General features: G+C 52.4%; 2 protein-coding genes across 2 annotated transcripts in view; both read right to left on the bottom strand.

Annotated features, from left to right (window-relative positions):
* LOC114020807 (IgGFc-binding protein) overlaps window positions 1–5,672 on the bottom strand; it is a 61,737-nt gene extending 56,065 nt beyond the window's left edge. The window contains exons 1-3 of the mRNA XM_043535581.1: window positions 5,093–5,672; window positions 4,041–4,618; window positions 360–930 (exon numbers count right to left, since the gene is read on the bottom strand). Of these exons, the coding sequence (XP_043391516.1) occupies window positions 360–930; window positions 4,041–4,618; window positions 5,093–5,672 (1,729 nt within the window). The remainder of the gene's footprint in view (window positions 1–359; window positions 931–4,040; window positions 4,619–5,092) is intronic.
* Window positions 5,673–11,653: 5,981 nt separating this feature from the next.
* LOC122463785 (IgGFc-binding protein-like) lies at window positions 11,654–17,026 on the bottom strand. Its single transcript, XM_043535580.1, has 4 exons — window positions 16,451–17,026; window positions 15,403–15,973; window positions 14,145–14,740; window positions 11,654–12,373 (listed from the first exon to the last, which is right to left on the bottom strand). Exons 1-4 carry the CDS (start codon window positions 17,024–17,026, stop codon window positions 11,654–11,656), a joined length of 2,463 nt encoding a protein of 820 aa, XP_043391515.1.
* Between the last annotated feature and the right edge of the window lie 2,491 nt (window positions 17,027–19,517).

Below are 19,517 nucleotides of genomic sequence, written 5' to 3'. Positions count from 1 at the left end.
GTCGGTGGATTCCCAGACCTGTTCCTAGTGGACAGACATCTCAATTAGTGAGTCACCACCATGTCCCAGCTCTAATTATGTCCCAGTCTCAGCAGATAAGCCAAGAACTAGATGGGCTATGAAGGGCACCACTACATCCCCGGACAGCGCCTCTCTGGCCTGGGGTGCAGCATGTGGGTAGGGGCACGGTGAGGGGGCAGCTCCTAGGGCCAGTGCCTGTGCTCTGCCCATACTTTGGGCTCCTGTGACCATGAAGAAATGTTCTACATCACTTGATGAGCTCAGCATTTAAACCAACATCTACCAGCCAACTTGGAACAGGGATCCCCAAGGGGCAGCGATGAACACAGGGGACTCACAGCAGAATTTCGTAGTCCTCCAGGGACGCACCACAGCTCCAGCTTCCTGACATGCCTCGGAATAGCCAGCAACGGCCTGGCAGATGTTAGTCTCCCGCCCACTGAGGACGCAATAGCCGTACACGCAGTCTACAAAGTATCCATGGGGGTCCACTTTGCTGTGACATCCTCTGAAAGGGCCCCTCTTGTGGAGGATGAGCCCACACTGCCCTCTGCTACTTCGTTGTTGTTTTTCAATAGCCTCTACACTTGCGCATGGGGGTATCGTTACTGCAGAGCATCCCCGGAGGTCGCCCACCTTCCAGCTCTGGCCAAAGCTGACTGGGCTTGGTGCCAGCGTGCCATCCCTCATGAGCATGTCGTCCTCCCTGTCAGTGTTGAAGTTGCCACACAGACCACACACGGCTCCTGCGTAGGTAACTGGCAGAGTCACCGTGGTGCGTCCTGACCACCCAGCATAGGTAACAGTGAGACCAAAGTCTGCCTGGATCACTGTGGCCCAGCCCTTTCTATACACAGTGATTTTCTTATCAATGAGGTTGAAGGGAAGATTCATCAGAAAACTGTTCACCTGTTAAAGCAAGACACATGAAATATGAAACATTGCTCGCCTGTGGTGGAACCTCTCACCCCAGCACACCCCAGCACAGAGCTCTGGCCCATGATTACAATAATAATCCACCTCTGTTCAAATCTTCATCCAGTCCGGCCTGAATCCAAGCTCTAACCAGACTTGTATTCCCCTGGCATTAGCTATTGCAGTTCCCTCCTCTCTGTCCCCCAGTGCCCCAGGTTCACACCTCTGCTGGATGCTATTGACACTGTGAAGGAGTGCTCACCCCACACCTGCCCTTGAAACGGTTAAGGTGGCTAGACAGGCCAGTTAAGCATCTAAGATGCATCTGGAGAAGGAGCCAGGGAGCAATAAGAACTAATTAAAGGCTGAAGCTCACCTGAATAGGAACAGGTGGGCTGGTATAAAGCAAGGTAGCTGAGGGCAGAAGGGGACTGCAGAGAGGAGGTCTGCAGTCACTCTCTCAGGCTAGGGAGAGTGGGGGCTTGGCCAGGAGGGAAGGGTAGAGAAGGAGACTGATAGAGGCAACATAGGAAGCAATCCAAGGAAACAGAAACAAGGCATGGGACAGGGTAGACCTTAGCTGCTGGTTTTAGGGTCCATGGGCTGGAACCCAAAGTTGAGGGTGAGCCCATGTTCCCTTACCAGCCAGTGGGGATGTGGCACCATTGAAGGGGAGTGAATTGGAAGACTGCCTGGGACAGTTGGTGACACTTGGTACACAAACCTCCCAGAAAGGAGAAACTACAGTGACCCAGCTGGAGGACCAAGCCACAAGGAGGGAGCCATCGAGTCCGGGTAGAGAAAGAGTATCATAGAGTGAGCATGCGCAGGTGGGGCTTCAGAAAGGCAGAGCTAATTCCAGGCTGCGGCCACAAGGAGGTGCCCCATTGGGGATGAGAGCACACTGTGAAAGTGTGGACACTTGCGGATGGGAGGGAAGAGGTAGATGTGGTATATCTTGACTTTAGTAAGTCTTTTGATACTGTCTCACATGACCTTCTCAAACAAACTAGGAAAATACTATCTAGATGGAGCTACTATAAGGTGGGTGCATAACTGGTTGGAAAACCATTCCCAGAGAATAGATATCAGTGGATCACTGTCGAGCTGGAAGGGCTGATCAAGAGGGATCCTTCAAGGATCAGTTTTTGGTCTGGTTCTATTCAATATCTTCATCAGTGATTTAGATAATGGCATAGAGAATACAAGTATAAAGTTTCTGATGATACCAAGTTGGGAGGGATTGAAAGTGCTAAAAAAGGATTCTGGTAAATTATTTTTTGACAAATAGATTCCTTACTAGGCATATTCATACAGAACTCTGTGTAATTCACTTAAATTACAATACAGAACTGTATTTTCTGCACCTGTCAGAAGCAATGCAAAGACTTGGGGGAGTCAGGGGTAACAGAGGACCTCAGGGAGAGAGAAGGAGCCTAGGAGTGACCCTGGAGGGTGTTGGATGTGGGTGGGAGGTTTTTCTTTGTGGGGGGTGAGATTGTTAGGGTGTTGGGAAGCCTCCCCCATGAAGACCCTGGATGACCCCAAGCCTCTCTCATTCAGTCAGGCATGTCTGCCCCTGTCCCCACACTCCTCATCCCCATGGGTCTCTGCAGCCCTCCTCCCACAACCCCAGGCTCAACACTGTCACTCAACTAGCTCCTGAGCCCACGCTCCAGTCTGTCTCCCCCACAAGTCATTCTGAACCCCAGTCTGTGACACGCCCCAGCAGCCCTGTGTGCCCCACTCTGTCCTAAATTGGCTCCACGGGCAAGGTGCTGCTCATGGGGCAGTTCTGAAGCACTGGGGCTTAGAATTTAGTATTTTCCCGCATAAAATACATTGATAAAATACATTGAGAAAATACGATGAAGTGAGCTGTAGCTCATGAAAGCTCATGCTCAAATAAATTGGTTAGTCTCTAAGGTGCCACAAGTCCTCCTTTTCTTTTTGCGAATACAGACTAACATGGCTGCTATACTCTGAAACCTGTCAATTATTTTGATAATTTTTTTAACAATATTCCACTGAATGCATCCGATGAAGCGAGCTGTAGCTCACGAAAGCTTATGCTCAAATAAATTTGTTAGTCTCTAAGGTGCCACAAATCCTCCTTTTCTAATTATGCGAGAATTTCCCCAGGAGTAACAAATGCAAAGTGCTCCATTTAGGAAAGAACAATCAGTTGCACACATACAAAACGGGAAATGACTGCCTAGGAAGGAGTACTGTACAAAGGGATTTGGGGGTCATAATGGATCACAAGCTAAATATGACTGAACAGTGTAACACTGTTGCAAAAAAAGCAAACATCACTCTGGGATGTATTATCAGGAGTGTTGTAAGCAAGGCACAAGAAGTAATTCTTCTGCTCTTCTCTGTGCTGATTAGGACTCAGTTGGAGTATTTTGTCCAGTTCTGGGTGCCACATTTCAGGAAAGATGTGGTCAAATTGGAGAAAGTCCAGAGAAGAGCAACAAACATGATTAAAGGTCTAGAAAACATGACCTGTGAGAAAAGATTGAAAAAATGGGTTCTTTTAGTCTGGAGAAGAGAAGACTGAGAGGGGACATGATGACAGTTTTCAAGTATATAAAAGGTTGTTACAAGGAGGAGGGTGAAAAAAATTTCTCCTTAACCTCTGAGGATAGGACAAAAAGCAATGGGCTTAAATTGCAGCAAGGGAGGTTTAGGTTGGACGTTAGGAAAAACTTCCTAACTGTCAGGGTAGTTAATCACTGGAATAAATTGCCTAGGGAGGTTGTGGAATATCCATCATTGGAGATTTTTAAGAGCAGGTTAGACAAAAACCTGTCAGGGATGGTCTAGATAATACTTAATCTTGCCATGAGTGCAGGGGACTTGACTAGATGACCTCTCAAGGTACTTTCCAGCCCTACAATTCTATGATTCAGACACCTTCTCACACATCCAAAGTGTGACCACATCACCCCAATCCTTAAATATCTCCATTGGCTCCCTGTTGGTTACAATTCACCCTATATTTCAAAATTCTTCCATGCACTGTCTGCAACTTTTCTGGATCACGCAGGTGACTTTCCACAAATATTTTAGAGAGATTAGAGACAATTTGAGAAACTCACCAGGACTTTCCCAGGGAATTGATTGCTGATCCTGAGGTTGGTCTGATACACCTTGATCTGTAGAGAAGCGGTATTGTTTGCCTGGAAGTTGACTTCAAAGTCCACCAGTCCCTCCGCCTTCTCGCACAGGGCTGTGAGCTGGTAGCGGCAGGTGCCTTTGAAGTCGTATCTCTGACCATCAAAGGTGGAATAGTGCAGATTCCTTGTCACAGAGCAGGTGGCGTAGCTGGAGGGGTAACAGCCCCGTACGCCGTTCACTAGCCCGCACCTCTCTGAGTGTTTGCACATAGCAGCCACGCATTCAACCTGTCCAGTGGCTGCATCGCACATGCACCGTGTCCCACATGCCTCGTCAACCCAGAAACTCTCACTGGGGGCATAGGGACGCCCCTCAAACTGGCACCCACAGCTGCCCTTGGAGATGCATTTGCCCTGGCTCAGCACAAAACCATCCTTGCACTGGCAGCTTTCCACGCAGCGGTCTTGGCAGCTGCTGGGGGCTGACTGGTCCACACACGTGGCTGGGCAGGCTGTTCCACAGAGCTGGTACTGGCTGTTCTCCAGGGGGCACTCCATGGCTGGGGAGTGAAGGACCCACAGATTTAGCAGCAAGTTTCTCTCCACGCAAAAACCGTATTTAAAATAGACAGAGGAGAATGTAGCTTGTGGGGTCTGAGAGCCCTCAAATCCCAGTGACCTGAACAGGAGGTTAGGGTGCTCAGCACACTGCTGGAGGTGATTAGCACCTTACAGGATCAGGTTCATGGTAGGAAGAGTGACTCAAAAACAGGCATCATTTTACCCCAACCATCCATGTGTTATCAGTGGATGTTAGATACTCCAAGTGACAGGCACCTTACCAATTCCAGGGACAAACAAGTACTGTGGCTACAACAGAACCCAGGAGTCCTGATTTCCCAATCACTGCTCAATCCCAAACCACTCGATCACGCCCCCTCCCAACACCAGGGCTAAAGCTCAAGAGTGCTGAGCCCCAGGCTCCCCGGTCTAACCAGCAGACCATAGACCTTGGCATACAAATCTGTACTCACGGCATCTGGCCAGCTGCCTCCATTCCCCAATCCTGACCCCCTCCAGCTGGCAGGCATCCGCATAGGCCTTCAAGGCCTCACACAGGACCTTCCTGTAGCCGTTGTTGTGGTACAGATCGTACATGCAGATGTCCAAGTAGACTGTAGGATCCACCTTGGTGTGGCACTGGCTGAAGGGCCCATCTGAGACCTTGGTTATCAGGCCACACGAGGCCTCTTCCTTGTACTTTCTGGCTATGCTGGCGGCACAGGGCCTGCAACCTCCAATGCAATCGTGCCAGCAAAACTGATCCTCATCTTCCACTGCCCAGCTTTTCCCCAGGGCGGTGACACTGGGAGCCAGGTCCCCATCCGGGGTCCTGAAGTCATCGGAGGGGTCCCCATTATAGTTGCCACACAGGCCACACAGGCTGTTCAAAAAGACCCTGGGAACAGTGATCCTCAGGTGGTTGTTCCAGTCATAGGACACTCTGAGGTTGAAGTCGGTGCGGAGGATGAGGGAGGTGCCGCTCTGATAGAGCCGAAGGGCCCCGTTGTTCAGGGAGATGGGTAAGTGGGCCCTGGTGTTATTCAGCTTCATGGTGAGAAAGAAAGGGCAAAGGTCACAATTGAGTGCACTAGTCTGTCATTTGCAAAGTGGCCCCTACTCAGATTAGCAAGCAATGCAACCTGGACCCAAATCTGAACCAGAATTACTTTAAAACATCAAATTAAATAGATCTGGGTGGAGAAATGTAATTCTTTTTGGAGGATTTCAATGTTTTGAAAGTTGTTTAATAATGGAACCACACTTTCAAAAGTTGAGACTGGGATCCTAAATTCTTAACTTTGCTGCACAGTAAAAATCATGGTTTTAATAAAGACACTGGAGTTATAGATTATTACAGCAATCTGTAACTCAATAACCCACCCTTTTTGTCCTATGATGTCAGTGGATTTAACCACTTATGCTAAACAATCTCTTCCACCTTGTATTTAGCGATGACACTCTGGGCTCGTCTACATTTGGAACGCTGCAGCTGTGGAAAATCCACACCCCTGAGCAACGCAGTTATACTGACCTACCCCCTGGTGCAGGGAGCGCTGGGTTGACAGGCGGGCATCACCTGTTGACATAGGCACCACCCGTCAGGGCATGGCCACACTACAAAATTAAGTTGACCTGATTTACGTCAGCATAAAGCCACCTCAGTGATTGCATCGCTTGTGCATGTCTACTCTTTGCTCCTGCGTCTGTGCAATACGCAGCCTCACCAGGAGCACTTGTACCGATGGTACTGTCAGTGTGGGGCATTGTGGGATGGCTTCTGAAAGCCAGGAACAGTCCATGTAATCCACGCAGTATCTACATTGTCATGGCATCGACCTAACTGCATCGACATTGACTCTACACCTCTCGTGGAGGTGGAGTTATTAAGTCGATGTAGCAGGGACCGTTATGTTCAAGAGCGAAATTTTACTGGAGACACTTATTGGTGGAGGTGAACTGCTTTGCACTGACCTCGCACTGTCGTGCAGACTGCGTGGAGTACCTACGCCAACAAGAGAAGCTGTCCTGTCGGCCTAAGTAACATCTTCACTCGCTGCTACAGCTGTGCAGCCACACTGGTGCAGCTCTGTAAGTGTAGACAAGCCCTTACGATGATTTAATTACATTGCTTGGAGTATGGATTTTTCCCGCCCCCGAATAGGGCTGGAGCACATACAAAAAACAAATAGTGGGGGCTGAGCACCCTCTGGAAGCCCTGTGGATCAGCTTCTCCACCTCCCTCCCAGTGCCTCCTGCCCAGTGCCATCCGATTGCAGGGGATTGGGGTGTAGGAGGAGGTACGGGCTCTGGTCTGGGGTGTAGGCTTTGGGGTGGGGTCAGAAATGAGGGGTTCAGGGTGCAGGACGGGGCTCCAGGCTGGGGCAGGGGATTGGGGTGTGGGAGGGGGTGCAGGGTGCGGGCCCCAGGAGGGAGTTTGGGTGCGGGATGGGGCTCAGGGCTGGGGCAGGGGGTTGGAGTGTGGGAGGGAGTTCGGGGTGTTGGCTCTGGGCGGCACTGACCTCAGGCGGCCCTGTCATTTCCCAGGGATGGAGGAAGTCCACGTGACTCCCAGAAAATGGCGGCATGTCACGGGGCTCTGTGTGCTACCCCCGCCTGCAGGCGCTTCCCCCGCAGCTCCCATTGGCCACGGTTCTCTGTCAAAGGGAGCTGCAGAGCCGGTGCTCAGGGCGGCGCCTGCAGGCGGGGGCAGTGCGCGGAGCCCCCCTTGCTGCCCTTCCGCGTAGGAGCCGGAGGGACATGCCGGCTGCTTCCCAGGAGCTGAGCTGAGCTGGGCACGGTGCCTGCCTGCCCCTCTGCGGCCAACCAGACTTTTAGCAGTCCAGTCAGCTGTGCTGACCGGAGCCGCCAGGGTCCCTTTTCGACCGGGTGTTCAGACTGAAAACCGGACGCCTGGCAACCCTAGCGCGTCAGTTAGAGCCGTTGGAGAGCGGCTCCCACGGGGGAGGGGGCCGCGTGGGACAGAGCCGTCGGAGAGCGGCTCCTGCGGGGGGAGGGGGCCGCGTGGGACAGAGCCATCGGGGAGCGGCTCCCGTGGGGGGAGGGGGCCACGTGGGACAGAGCTGTCGGAGAGCGGCTCCTGCGGGGGGAGGGGGCCGCATGGGACAGAGCCGTCAGGGAGCGGCTCCCGTGGGGGAGGGGGCCGCGTGGGACAGAGCCGTCAGGGAGCGGCTCCTGCGGGGGGAGGGGGCCGCGTGGGACAGAGCCATCGGGGAGCGGCTCCCGCGGGGGGAGGGGGCCGCGTGGGACAGAGCCGTCGGAGAGCGGCTCCTGCGGGGGGAGGGGACCGCGTGGGACAGAGCCGTCGGGGAGCGGCTCCCGCGGGGGGAGGGGGCCGCATGGGACAGAGCCGTCGGGGAGTGACGGAAGGTTGTTTTGACTAGGGTAAACAGATGTCCTGATAAAATCAGGACTGTCCCTATTTTTAGTTCTTTGTCCCGCATCCCGACCGATGCGCGGTCAGGACACCATTTCTCCCGATATTGCGGCTTTGGCCACTCTGGCCGCTTTTTTTTTTTTTCCCATGTGTCCCGATATTTTGTCCATTTCATCTGGTCACCCTAGTTTTGACCCTTGTCTCTGACTCCTGGTTCCTGACTCCAGATCTGGCTACTAGCTCCAGCCAGGAGGTCTGACTGCCCACGTCCCAGTTGCTGACGGTAGCCCCAAGCACAGAGCTTTGGAATTGGGTCAGTGCCCCCTGCTGGCCACCTGCCCCATTCTATGACACACAGCACCTGGTATTGCCATGATGGGAATTGGGGTCGGCACTGACTCCAAGGGGAGAGTGCACCCTCCTGGGATACCTGTACATCTGAACGTAGTACAGCACCCCCTAGTACAGTGCCATGGCTTCAGGGACAGCACCAATTCAGGAGGAGAGCACCATCTACTACTTAAACAATTCTACCCCCTGCAACAGCTTTGGTAAATATTTTCAAGGTATCCTATCAAAGTGCTGACCATGCCCAGCACTTACCCCCACAAAGCCGACCTCAGTCCTGGCTGCTGTGACGGTGACTCCATCCACCTGGACAGTCACCGACCCAATGTAGAAAACCTGTGTGTTTCCACTGTTCTCGCTCTCGGCTATGACGTGGAAGGAGGGCAGGACGGAGTCATCCCTGCAGGTCTTGGCCACCGTGTAGTTGCAGGTGCCGTGGAAATCATACACCCGTCCATCGAAGGTGTGGTAATGCAAGTAACCCCCAGCCCAGCACGTGGCCTGAGAGACTGGCACACACTCTGGCTGCCCATTTATCATCTTGCAAATAGTTCCTTCTCTGCAGCGGACCACACTGCACGATGGCTTTGGAATATCTAGTGGGGAAAGACAATAGAAAGACAAGAAACACCAGACTAATCAGTTATATATGAGAGCAGAGAGGGGGCTGAGGGTGGTGTGAAAATTGGGATGATATTTAGTGTCATTGGAATCCTACTTCTTAATCTATCCTGTTTGTGAAATGGAGCTAATGATCGATTGATCTATCTATCCCCATACGTCCCCTCTATCTATCTATCTAGCCATTCATCCCCATACATATTTCCCATGGACAGTTCCCAAACCTCCCACAAGTCCTCTGCTGGGAAATCTCTCTGCAGGGGTGAGACCACAGCAGTCTTTGAGCCAGCAGAGCCACTTCCTATATCACCCTCCCCACAGCCTCTCGTGCAGCTGCTGAACACAGAGAGCCACGTGACAGGCAATATGGAGCAGAGCCCTGCAATGCAACCCAAACCTGATGGGAGCCGACAGCAAGTGTCAAGTCTGGGTCAGGTTGAGTAGGAAATTAACGGGACTCTCTTGGGCTTGGGTCAAGTCAGCTGTTCTCCTTCTGCCTGTGGGTAGGGTTGCCAGGTCTCCGTATTTTTGCCTGGAAAGTCTGGTCGAAAAGGGAACCTGGCAGTGTCCAGTCATCACTGCAGACCGGACACTAAAAGTCCAGATACCTACAGTAACCAGCCTCCGCCACCCAGGGAATGGGGAGAGCAGAAGCTACTGCTGGAGCCTGGAGAAGCACTCAGCAACAGCTCAGGTGGAGAAAGGTACCGGCGTACCAGCGGCTCCCCATCCTGCCTTGAGCATGGCTCTCCCTCCCCAACCCTGCCCGAGTCACCCCATCAACCTCAGAGCCCTGCTCTCTCTCCAACGTCCTGCTCCAGTGACCCTTCCACCCCTGGAGTCCTGCTCAGCTGTCAGGGGCAGGGTGGTGGAGAGAGCAGTGAGCAACAGTGGGTGGGGAAAGAGGAACAGGGAACAGGGCCTTGGGAGAAGAGGTGGAGCAGGAAGCAGGGGAGGTTCCTGTGCTCAGTGTCCAGTTTTCACAAACGAGACAGTTGGCCACCCTACCTGTGGGGTGAGCGCGGAGGTAGGTGCAAGCCCAGCTCCTACCAGCACTGCCACCTGGCTGCATTATGCATACTGTGGAGTGAGGGACCTGCCCCAGAGCGCACACACTGCAACCAGGGATGGCGGATGGCAGGAACAGGTACATAGTCACCGCCATGCCAACCCCATGGGCGGGAGGTAGCCCTGGCACTCATTCACTTTCATTGGAAGAGTCAGGCTGGGTCAGAAAATGACATGACCTTCTTGGGCTTGGGCGCCTCAGAAATTAGGCCCAAGCAGACCTCTAGCGTGGAGCAGACAAGGAGAGTGGCTGAGAGGTGATGGGCTCTGAGACTGCCCAGATGACTGATGGTCCCTATGGGTCTGTAGCCAGGGTGTTCTGTTTATAGCAGCCCCCAGGCTGCTCCTGGAGAGAGAATCATGGAATGTGCACAGATCCCTGACAGCTGCCCACCTGGCTCTGCTGGAGAGACCCAACAAGTCTTCCCATCCTTCCAGTCGGAATTCTGCAATATTATGGGTCAAAGTTCCAGGCTAAATGAAGGGGGAGAGAGAGAAGGGTGCGGAGACACAACCACAGCTACTTACTCGCTGCCTGTACAATAACCCTTCCGGGTACGTTTCAAACAGTGACTGTCCTGTACCTATGCTGATGCAGGCCCTGACGCCATCTCTAATCTGGCAGATTTCTTCTCGGGAGCAGCCATGGGCTTTACAGGTCACCCCTCGGGCAGGAACACACGTGCAGCTTTGCTGGCACTCGTTCATCAGGACCGTCTCACTGGGCTGATGGAACGTTTGGAAAACAGGAAATAACAGAATGTAACTGGAAACAATTATTTAAAATAATTTTTGACAGCACCAAACCCAGAGCTGTGGATGTGTTTTTCTAACAGATGTGCTCTCGGAATGATATCGGGGCAGCTCTCTGGCCTGTGTTATACAGGAGGGCAGACTAGATGATCACAATGGACCCTTCTGGCCTTAGAATCTATGTATCTATAAAAATGTCCATTGTGTCATAATATTATTTCCTCTTGCCTTTAGAGAGAAAGGCTGTCTAATGGGCTAAGGACTGGGCTTAAGGCCAGGAACAATTCCTAGGTTTTAACCTCCCATCTGCTACTCATTCACTAGGTGGCCTTGAGCAAGTCACTGCGCTCATCTGGGCATTAAATCTTCTGGCCTTTTTTGGCACTTTGAGCATTAGATACCAGCAGAGAGGGAAGCCAGCCTGGATGAACCAATGTTCTGATCCAGTATAGCAAACCCTATATTCTTGACCAGTGTAGGGATTAAGATGTGGACAGAGCAAAAATTAGATCAGACCCAGACATTCCAGCAGGGGGCGGTACCTTGTAATATCTCCCACGCTCGAAGCACCCACAGCTCTGCAGAGTCACACAGCCCTGGCCATCGAAGAAGAAGCCGTCGTCACACTGGCAGCCTTCAGCACAGGTCTCCGGGCAGTCCATGATGTCTCCAGAGCAGGTGGTGGTACAGAGGTCAGCGCAGACTTCGTAGTGGCTGTTGACTGGGCAGCTCACGGCTTAAATAGAGAGAGAAATAAATGTGCCTGGAAAGATCTCACACCACAGCACAGAGGGACAGACACAAAAGGAGAGAACAGCAGGACAGGGAGGAGAGGAACAGGGCACCTTTAGAAGGGAACATGAGATTGTTGGTTCCCACCGAGAAGAGTTCCAGAAGAAGCCCAGAGGCCTGGAACAAGATGCTCAGCAATATTGACCCCCCCCCCCCTCCTCCCACTGCGTCCCAGAGCTCCTACATTGTCCGCGCACTTACGGCAGAAGGAGGCGCTCCTCCAGGGCTGGATGGGGGCCCCGGCCTCTTGGCAGGCCGTCACGTAGCTGTGGATACTCTGGCACAGGACCTGGGAGTCCCCGTTTCCCAGGCACACATCATACAGGCAGTTGCTCAGATACACGCTGGGGCTGACCGCGCTGTGGCAGGCTGCGAAGGGGCCGTCGGAGTCTGTGAGCAGCCCACAGTAGTTGCGCCCTTTGAAGACGTCCTTCTTCTTCTCTTCGCAAACTGGACAGCTGTTTCCAGCACATCTGTCTGTACAGGATGCTCCTGGGATCTCGACTTCCCAAGCAGAGCCAAATGCTGTCTCATCAGGGGCTGTCCTGCCATTGGGGAGCAGGAACTCCTCGTCTTCTCGTCCATTGTAGTTCCCGCACAGGCCGCACGTCTGGCCCTCGTAGCTTCCTGGGATGGTGACCCTGGCCTGGTAAACCAGGTCGTAGCTCACAGTGAGGCCGAAGTTGGTTTGCACCAGAATGTTTGTGCCATGTTGATATGCTCTAAGTTGCCCATCAGCCACGATCACTGGGAGGTTGTGGGACACTCCATTCACCTGGAAGAGAGGGAACATTCCCTGTGAGCACAGGGAAGCAAGGACACAGACAAGATTCTGCTCTCACTGACACATGGCATAAATCAGAATGACTCCAGATTTCACTTTGGGATGACTTGTCCTCACCTTCCAAGGTCTTCACATTGCCGCCCTAGTCTACATCTCTTCTGTCCCCTCTGCATCACCTCAGCTCCCTCCCAGTTCTCTCTCTTTACCATTGCTATTTTCTCCAACCATGTTTGGCTTGCACCTCCTTTTCATGCAAGCTCCTGCACACAGAATACTCTCCTACTTCTTGTCTATCTCCCCTTCTCCCCTAAAGACGTTCATTCCTTCACCCCTTGCCTTCTTCTCCTATCTCCACCAATTTACCACATGTTGTATTTGTCCCAAGTTAGACTGCAGGCTTCTCAGGGGAATGCATCATGGGAGAAATTCTTTAACACAGAGCCAAAGGAGTTAAAATGGAGAGGAAGTTTATTCCATGTTTGCAAAAATGTGAATTATGTGTAGAGAGTTCAAAGAAACATGGTGTATAAACCGAGAAGGGAGGCAAAGAAGATTGAACTGAGCTAAGAGGATGCTCAGCTTGCTCAAATGAAACTCTGACATAGCAGCATCCATGAGTAATACTTCCTACCATCTCCAGTTGGCCAGGAGACTCTGTCCCATCCTGATGGATGATGATCTGGCATCAATTATTTCATGCCTTCATCACCTCTCTTCTGGACTACAGTAATGTGATATACCATGAACCCTTCAGCACTCCAGAAGCGTCTCCTCACCAGCACTGGCTACTGAGATTACATCAAAACTGTCCTCTGCTCCCTCTTCTGCCTTCCAAAGAGAACACTGAATTCAGTTCAAGCTTTCACCCCTGGGTATCTAAAAGATCAATTAAACCTTCTGGGAAAATAAGGGTAAAGTTTGCCTGTGCAGGAGATGGAGCTTTACTGGTGAGCAGTTCGAGACTGAGGAATGAACTCCCTCAGAAACAAAGGACCCTGACAAACCTCACCACTTCCGCCCCAAGTGCAAGGTGCATTTCTCTGACCTGCTGTCTCAAACACACACACACACACACACATATATACAGAAGGCAATATGCGTGCACACTTATATCTTTTAAAAGTAAATCCAATGCAAAACACTCCCCTGTACGCACATCTCCTCCTGGGGATAGGATGAGAGTGTTGGTTAAGTTACTTAGTGTGTTGCTGGAAAGTGCTGAAATACTACATGGATGCGCATGTTAAAAGAATTTGTAAGAGGGTGGCTTGTCCTTTAAGGCCAGTGGGCCAGCCAACCCTGATTACTAAGGAGGCACACCTGAGGAGCACGAATCACCTGATTCCCCTATAAGAGCAGCAGGAGGAAGATGGGAGGCTGGCCCTGCAGAGAGAGTTCTCAGGGAGAACAGAAGAGAATCAAGAGGCTGATGGGAGCGAATAGACTCCAGCAGGGAAACTTGAAATTTGGGGAGCATGACTACAGACAGGAAAGAACTCGGAGTGACCTGGTATGGAGAAAAATGGATGGACTTGAAAACTTTATTTTTCATGTTTGATAATTTAATAATCCAGACCCTAAGGAGAGCGGTTGTTATTCGACTTGTCTTCTGAGCTATTGAGGAGCCCAAGAGGGGAAGCTGAGGCAGACTACATGCAGTGCAACCTTTGCCATAAGGGGGCCTTAGAGAGATGGCCAAACTGCAAACAAACCTGTGTAGAATAGAATAAAATCTCTGCCCATGAGACTATGGAGGACTTACCATGATGAGCCCTTGTTTGTTTTGCAGTAGGGTGAGTGTGATCCCATACACCTTAATGGACACCAGCTTGGCCATGGACATGTTCCTGGTGCCCCAATCTTCTTTCTCTATGCTGATAGAGAATGGTGTAAGGTCACTGGCATCAGTGCAGGTCTTGGCCAGGATGTAGGTGCAGGTGCCTTGGAAGTCAAAGGGGACCCCGTCGAAAGAGAGGTAGTGGGGATGGCCAGAGGCAGAACAGGTCGCAGATCCAAATGGGTGGCATTTCTGGATGCCGTCCACCACCCCGCATTCCTCACCAGTGCCGCAGGAGAATGCCTTACACACAACCTCCCCACCAGCCAGACACACGCACTGCTCCTCGCACGAACCGCTCGGGTGGAAGGTCTCCCCGGCCTGGTAGTAAAGTCCCCTGTGGAGGCATCCGCACTGGGAAATGGGGACGCAGCTGTCGCCACTGAGAACAAAGCCCTCGTCACACACGCAGCCTTCCTTACACTGGGTCGTGCATTGCACCGGGGCATAGAGGTTGCTGCATGTCAGATCGCAGCTGCTGCTGCAGAATTCGTAGTGACTGTTCGGGGGACAGGATGGAGCTGTAATTAGAACAAAGAATTAGCTCACATCGTCCATTGGCAATGTGCACAACGAACCATCACAGAACATGCAATTTCATTTAAGCTCCTAATTTTCTATTTCCTTGGTTTGGTTAATTGACAAAAGGCACCATCTGTTATGGGTTCCCAGGTCTGATGAACTGGTTGCCTCACAGAGGCCAGGAGATGGGATACAGACAATCTCTCTCCTATGATGAGGCTTCTAATTCAGTTTATTGTTTCATTGTTTCACTACTAGCTTTTTGTTTTGAATCCAGGTCAGTGGCGGTTAAAATTCATTCCCAACTGATGGCTTGTGTGGGATGAGTTGGTGGGTTCCCAGCCCAGTTTCTAATGGACAAACATCCCAGTTAGTAGCCACTCTGAGTCCCAGCTCTGATTATGTCCCAGTCTCAGAAGGGAAGGCAAGGATTGGACTGGCCATGGAGAGCGCACTACATTCCTAGCAGTGTTTCCCTAGTGCTGTGGGTTCAGCACTCGTAGTGGCCTTGGCAGCTGCACCCTGGGCTAGGGTGCAGCTGCCTGCTGAGAGAGACCATTGTCTGTTAAAAATGTTCTGCAGTGTTTAGATCCACATCTACCAGCCAACAAGAATTAACGATCCCCCAAGGGGCAGGCAGCGGTGAACACAGGGGACTCACAGCAGAATTTCGTAGTCCTCCAGGGACGCACCATAGCTCCAGCTTCCTGACATGCCTCAGAATAGCCAGCAACGGCCTGGCAGATGTTACTCTCCCGCCCACTGAGGACGCAATAGCCGTACACGCAGTCTACAAAGTATCCATGGGGGTCCACTTTGCTGTGACATCCTCTGAAAGGGCCACTCTTGTGGAGGATGAGCCCACACTGCCCTCTGCTACCTCGTTGTTGTTTTTCAATAGCCTCTACGCTTGCGCATGGGGGTATCGTTACTGCAGAGCATCCTGGGAGGTCGCCCACCTTCCAGCTCTGGCCAAAGCTGACTGGGCTTGGTGCCAGCGTGCCATCCCTCATGAGCATGTCGTCCTCCCTGTCCCTGTTGAAGTTGCCACACAGACCACACACAGCTCCTGCGTAGGTAACTGGCAGAGTGATCGTGGTACGTCCAGACCACCCGGCATAGGTAATGGTGAGACCAAAGTCTGTCTGGATCACTGTGGCCCAGCCCTTTCTATACATAGTGATTTTGTTATCATCGAGGTTGAAGGGAAGGGTAATCAGGAAACTGTTCACCTGTAAAAGCAAGACATATGGGATATGAAACATTGCTCACTCGTGGTGGAACCTCTGGCTCCAGCACAGAGCTCTGGCCCATCTACTGCTGCTGAAATCTTCATCCAGGTTGACCTGCTCCCTCCTCTACAGCCTGCCTGAATCCCTGCTCTCCAGACTAGGAAGGATCCTCCAACCAGACTTTCATTTCCTCTGGCACTGGCTACTGCAGTTCCCTCCTCTGAGTGCTACCTGAGCCCCAGCTCCCGAGGTTCCCACATATGTTGGATGCTATTGACACTTTCTCACACAGACGAAGTGTAACCACGTCACCCCAACCCTCTAGCTTCTCCACTGGCTCCCCATTCACATCAGAATCCAGTTAATATTTGACCTGTTTTTTAAGATCCTTCTATGCTTTTTCTGCAACTGACTTCTGATCACAAAGGCGACTTTCCAGAAATGTTTTAGAGACTAGATGTGATTTCTGAAACTCACCATGATTTTGCCAGGGAATTGATTGCTGACCCTGATGTCGGTCTCATAGACCTTGATCTGCACAGGAGCAGTATTGCTTTCCTGGAAGTAGACTTCAAAGTCCACCAGTCCCTCTGCCTTCTTGCAAAGGATAGTGAGCTGGTAGCGGCAGGTGCCTTGGAAGTCGTATCTCTGTCCATCAAAGGTGGTGTAGTGCAGATTCCTTGTCACAGAGCAGGTGGCGTAGCTGGAGGGGTAACAGCCTCGTACGCCGTTCACTAGCCCGCACCTCTCTGAGTGTTTGCATGTAGCGGCCGCGCATTCGACTTGTCTAGTGGCTGCGTTGCACATGCACCGTGTCCCACATGCCTCATCAACCCAGAAACTCTCATTGGGGGCATAGGGGCGCCCCTCAAACAGGCACCCACAGCTGCCCTTGGGGATGCATTTGCCCTGGCTCAGCACAAAACCATCCTTGCACTGGCAACTTTCCACGCAGGGGTCTTGGCAGCTGCTGGGGGCTGACTGGTCCACACACGTGGCTGGGCAGGCTGTTCCACAGAGCTGGTATTGGCTGTTCTCCAGCGGGCACTCCATGGCTGGGGAGTGAAGGACCCACAGATTTAGCAGCAAACCCTCTCCACGCAAAAGCAATATTCAAAATAGACAGAAAGGGACGTATCTTGTGGGGCTCTGAGAGCCCTCAAATCCCAGTGACCTCAACATTGACTGAGGGTGCTCAGTATGTTGTAGAAGGTGCTTAGCCCCTTACAGGATCAGGCCCATAGTAGGAAGAGTCACTTAAAAACTGGCATCATTTCACCTCAACCATCCATGTGTTATCAGTCGACGTTAGATACTCAAAGTGACAGGCTGTGATGAAGGGGGGATTGTATGAACTATTTTTATAACCTCTGTGTGTGCCTCAGTTTTCCCATATGCCTTCTGTGTTACCCAGTGTGTCCAAAATGACTGTTTGCTCCCAGGGCACGCTAAGGCCATGTCTACACGAGCACTTATGTCAGCAAAACTTTTGTCACTCAGGGGTGTGAAAAACAACACCCCCCCCCCGAGCAACACAAGTTTTGCTGGCATAAGCACTTGTGTGCAGAGCGCTATGTTGGCGGGTGATGCTCTCCTGCCAACGAAGCTACCGCCACTCGTTGAGCTGGTTTTATTCCGTTGGTGGGAGAGCTCTCACATCAGCACAACGCAGCTCCACGAGCGATCTTACAGCGGCACAGGGGCATCGGTGCAGCTGTGCTGCTCTAAGCTTGCTAGTGTAGACATGTAAGAAACATCGGTACGAATGTCGCCGAGCTGTCTCAGCTGGATGGGTCGTTAAAAAGGACTGGCTGAGAGGGACCCCATATCAGTGGAGAATCCAGAAAATAATGGCAAATGCAGTCACAAGGACATTGACACCTAGCAATAAACGACTCCGAGGTGGGTGGATTTCCCTGCCTCTCAGCAGGGAGGTGGAGCAAAAATCCCCCAGCTCGAGAAGAAAGGACTGGGAAATGTGATGTGGGGAAATAAGGGTTGGCTGCTGGCAGGAGTTGGGGCTCTCACCTGGAGTCTGACCAAAGAGCTCAGATGGAGACCTGGTCTACGCTACCGAGTTAGATGGATGTAGGGCAGCTTATGTCAACCTAATTCTGTAGGATCCTACACTAAAATGTGGCTCCCACCTCTGTAACTCGCCTACTACACTGACTTAATACCTCCATGGAAGTCATAGCACTTAGGTCGATGTAATTAGGTCGATGCAGTATCTGTGTAGACAGTGCAGTGATTACGTCGACTGTTGCTGCCTTTCAGAAGCCATCCCACAATGCCCCACACTGACAGTTAAATTGCTGCAAGCGCTCCTGATGAGGACGTGCTCCGCCGACACACGGAGCAGAGTGCGGACATGTAAAACCGATGCAGTTACTGCTGTGGCTGTACATCACATAACTTAGGGCAAATCTACACACAAAACTGCACAGGCACCTTAGCAATACCATGGACAGACAAGTACTGTAGATACAACAGAATCCAGGAGCTCTGATTTCCCAATCACTGCTCAATCCCAAATCACTTGATCACACTCCCTCCCAAATAGGGTTTCCGAGTGCCTGGTTTTCGACCAGAACACCCAGTCGAAAAGGGACCCTGGCAACTCTGGTCAGCACCGCTGACCGACCCGTTAAAACTCCGGTTGGTGGTGCAGTGGGGCAGGCAGGCTCTCTACCTGGCTCCATGCAGCTCCTGGGAAGCAGCGACATGTCCCTCCATCTCAGGAGCAGCCACGGGGGCTCCTTGCTTGGCCCCCACCCCAAGTGCCAGCTCCACGGCTCCCACTGGCTGGGAACGGCCAATGGGAGCTGCGGGGGCGATGCCTGGGGGCGGGAGCAGCACACAGAGCCCCATGGCTACCTCCAGGCAGGAGGGACATATCTCTGCTTTCCAGGAGCTGCCTAAGGTAAGCACCACCCAGAGCCCGCACCCCGCATCCCCTCCCCAACCCCCTGCCCTAGCCCTGAGCCCCCTCCGGCAACCCAACTCCCTGCCCCAGCCCTGAGCCCCCTCCCACACCCAAACTCCCTCCCAGATCCCGCACCCTGCACCCCATCCTGCACTCACACTCCCTTCTCCAGTCCAGAGCCCCCTCCCGCACTCTGAACCCCTTGGTCCCAGCCCAGAGCACCCTCCTGCACTCCAAACCCCTCATCCCAGGCCCCACCCCAGAGCCCACACACCTAGACAGAGCCCTCACCCTCACCCTCTCCCGCACCCCAACCCCCTGCCCCAGCCCAGACCCCCCTTCTGCACCCTGAAAACTTCATTTATGGCTCCACCCCAGAGCCTGCACCCCCAGTCCAGAGCCCCTCCCCACTCCCTCCTCCCCCTCTTGCACTCCAAACCCCACCCCAGGCTGGTGAAAATAGGCACGTGAACAAGGGTTGGGGAGAGCGAGCGACGTTGGGAGGGGAGATGGAGTGAGCAGGGGGGTGGGGCCTTGGAGAAGGGGCAGGGCAGGGGGCGGGACAAGGGTGTTCAGTTTTCTGTGATTAGAAAGTTGGCAACCTTACTCCCAACACCA

Source organism: Chelonia mydas, chromosome 24, assembly GCF_015237465.2.
Source record: "Chelonia mydas isolate rCheMyd1 chromosome 24, rCheMyd1.pri.v2, whole genome shotgun sequence".
NCBI classification, from domain to species: Eukaryota; Metazoa; Chordata; order Testudines; family Cheloniidae; genus Chelonia; species Chelonia mydas.
This window is presented reverse-complemented; position numbering and strand designations above follow the sequence as displayed.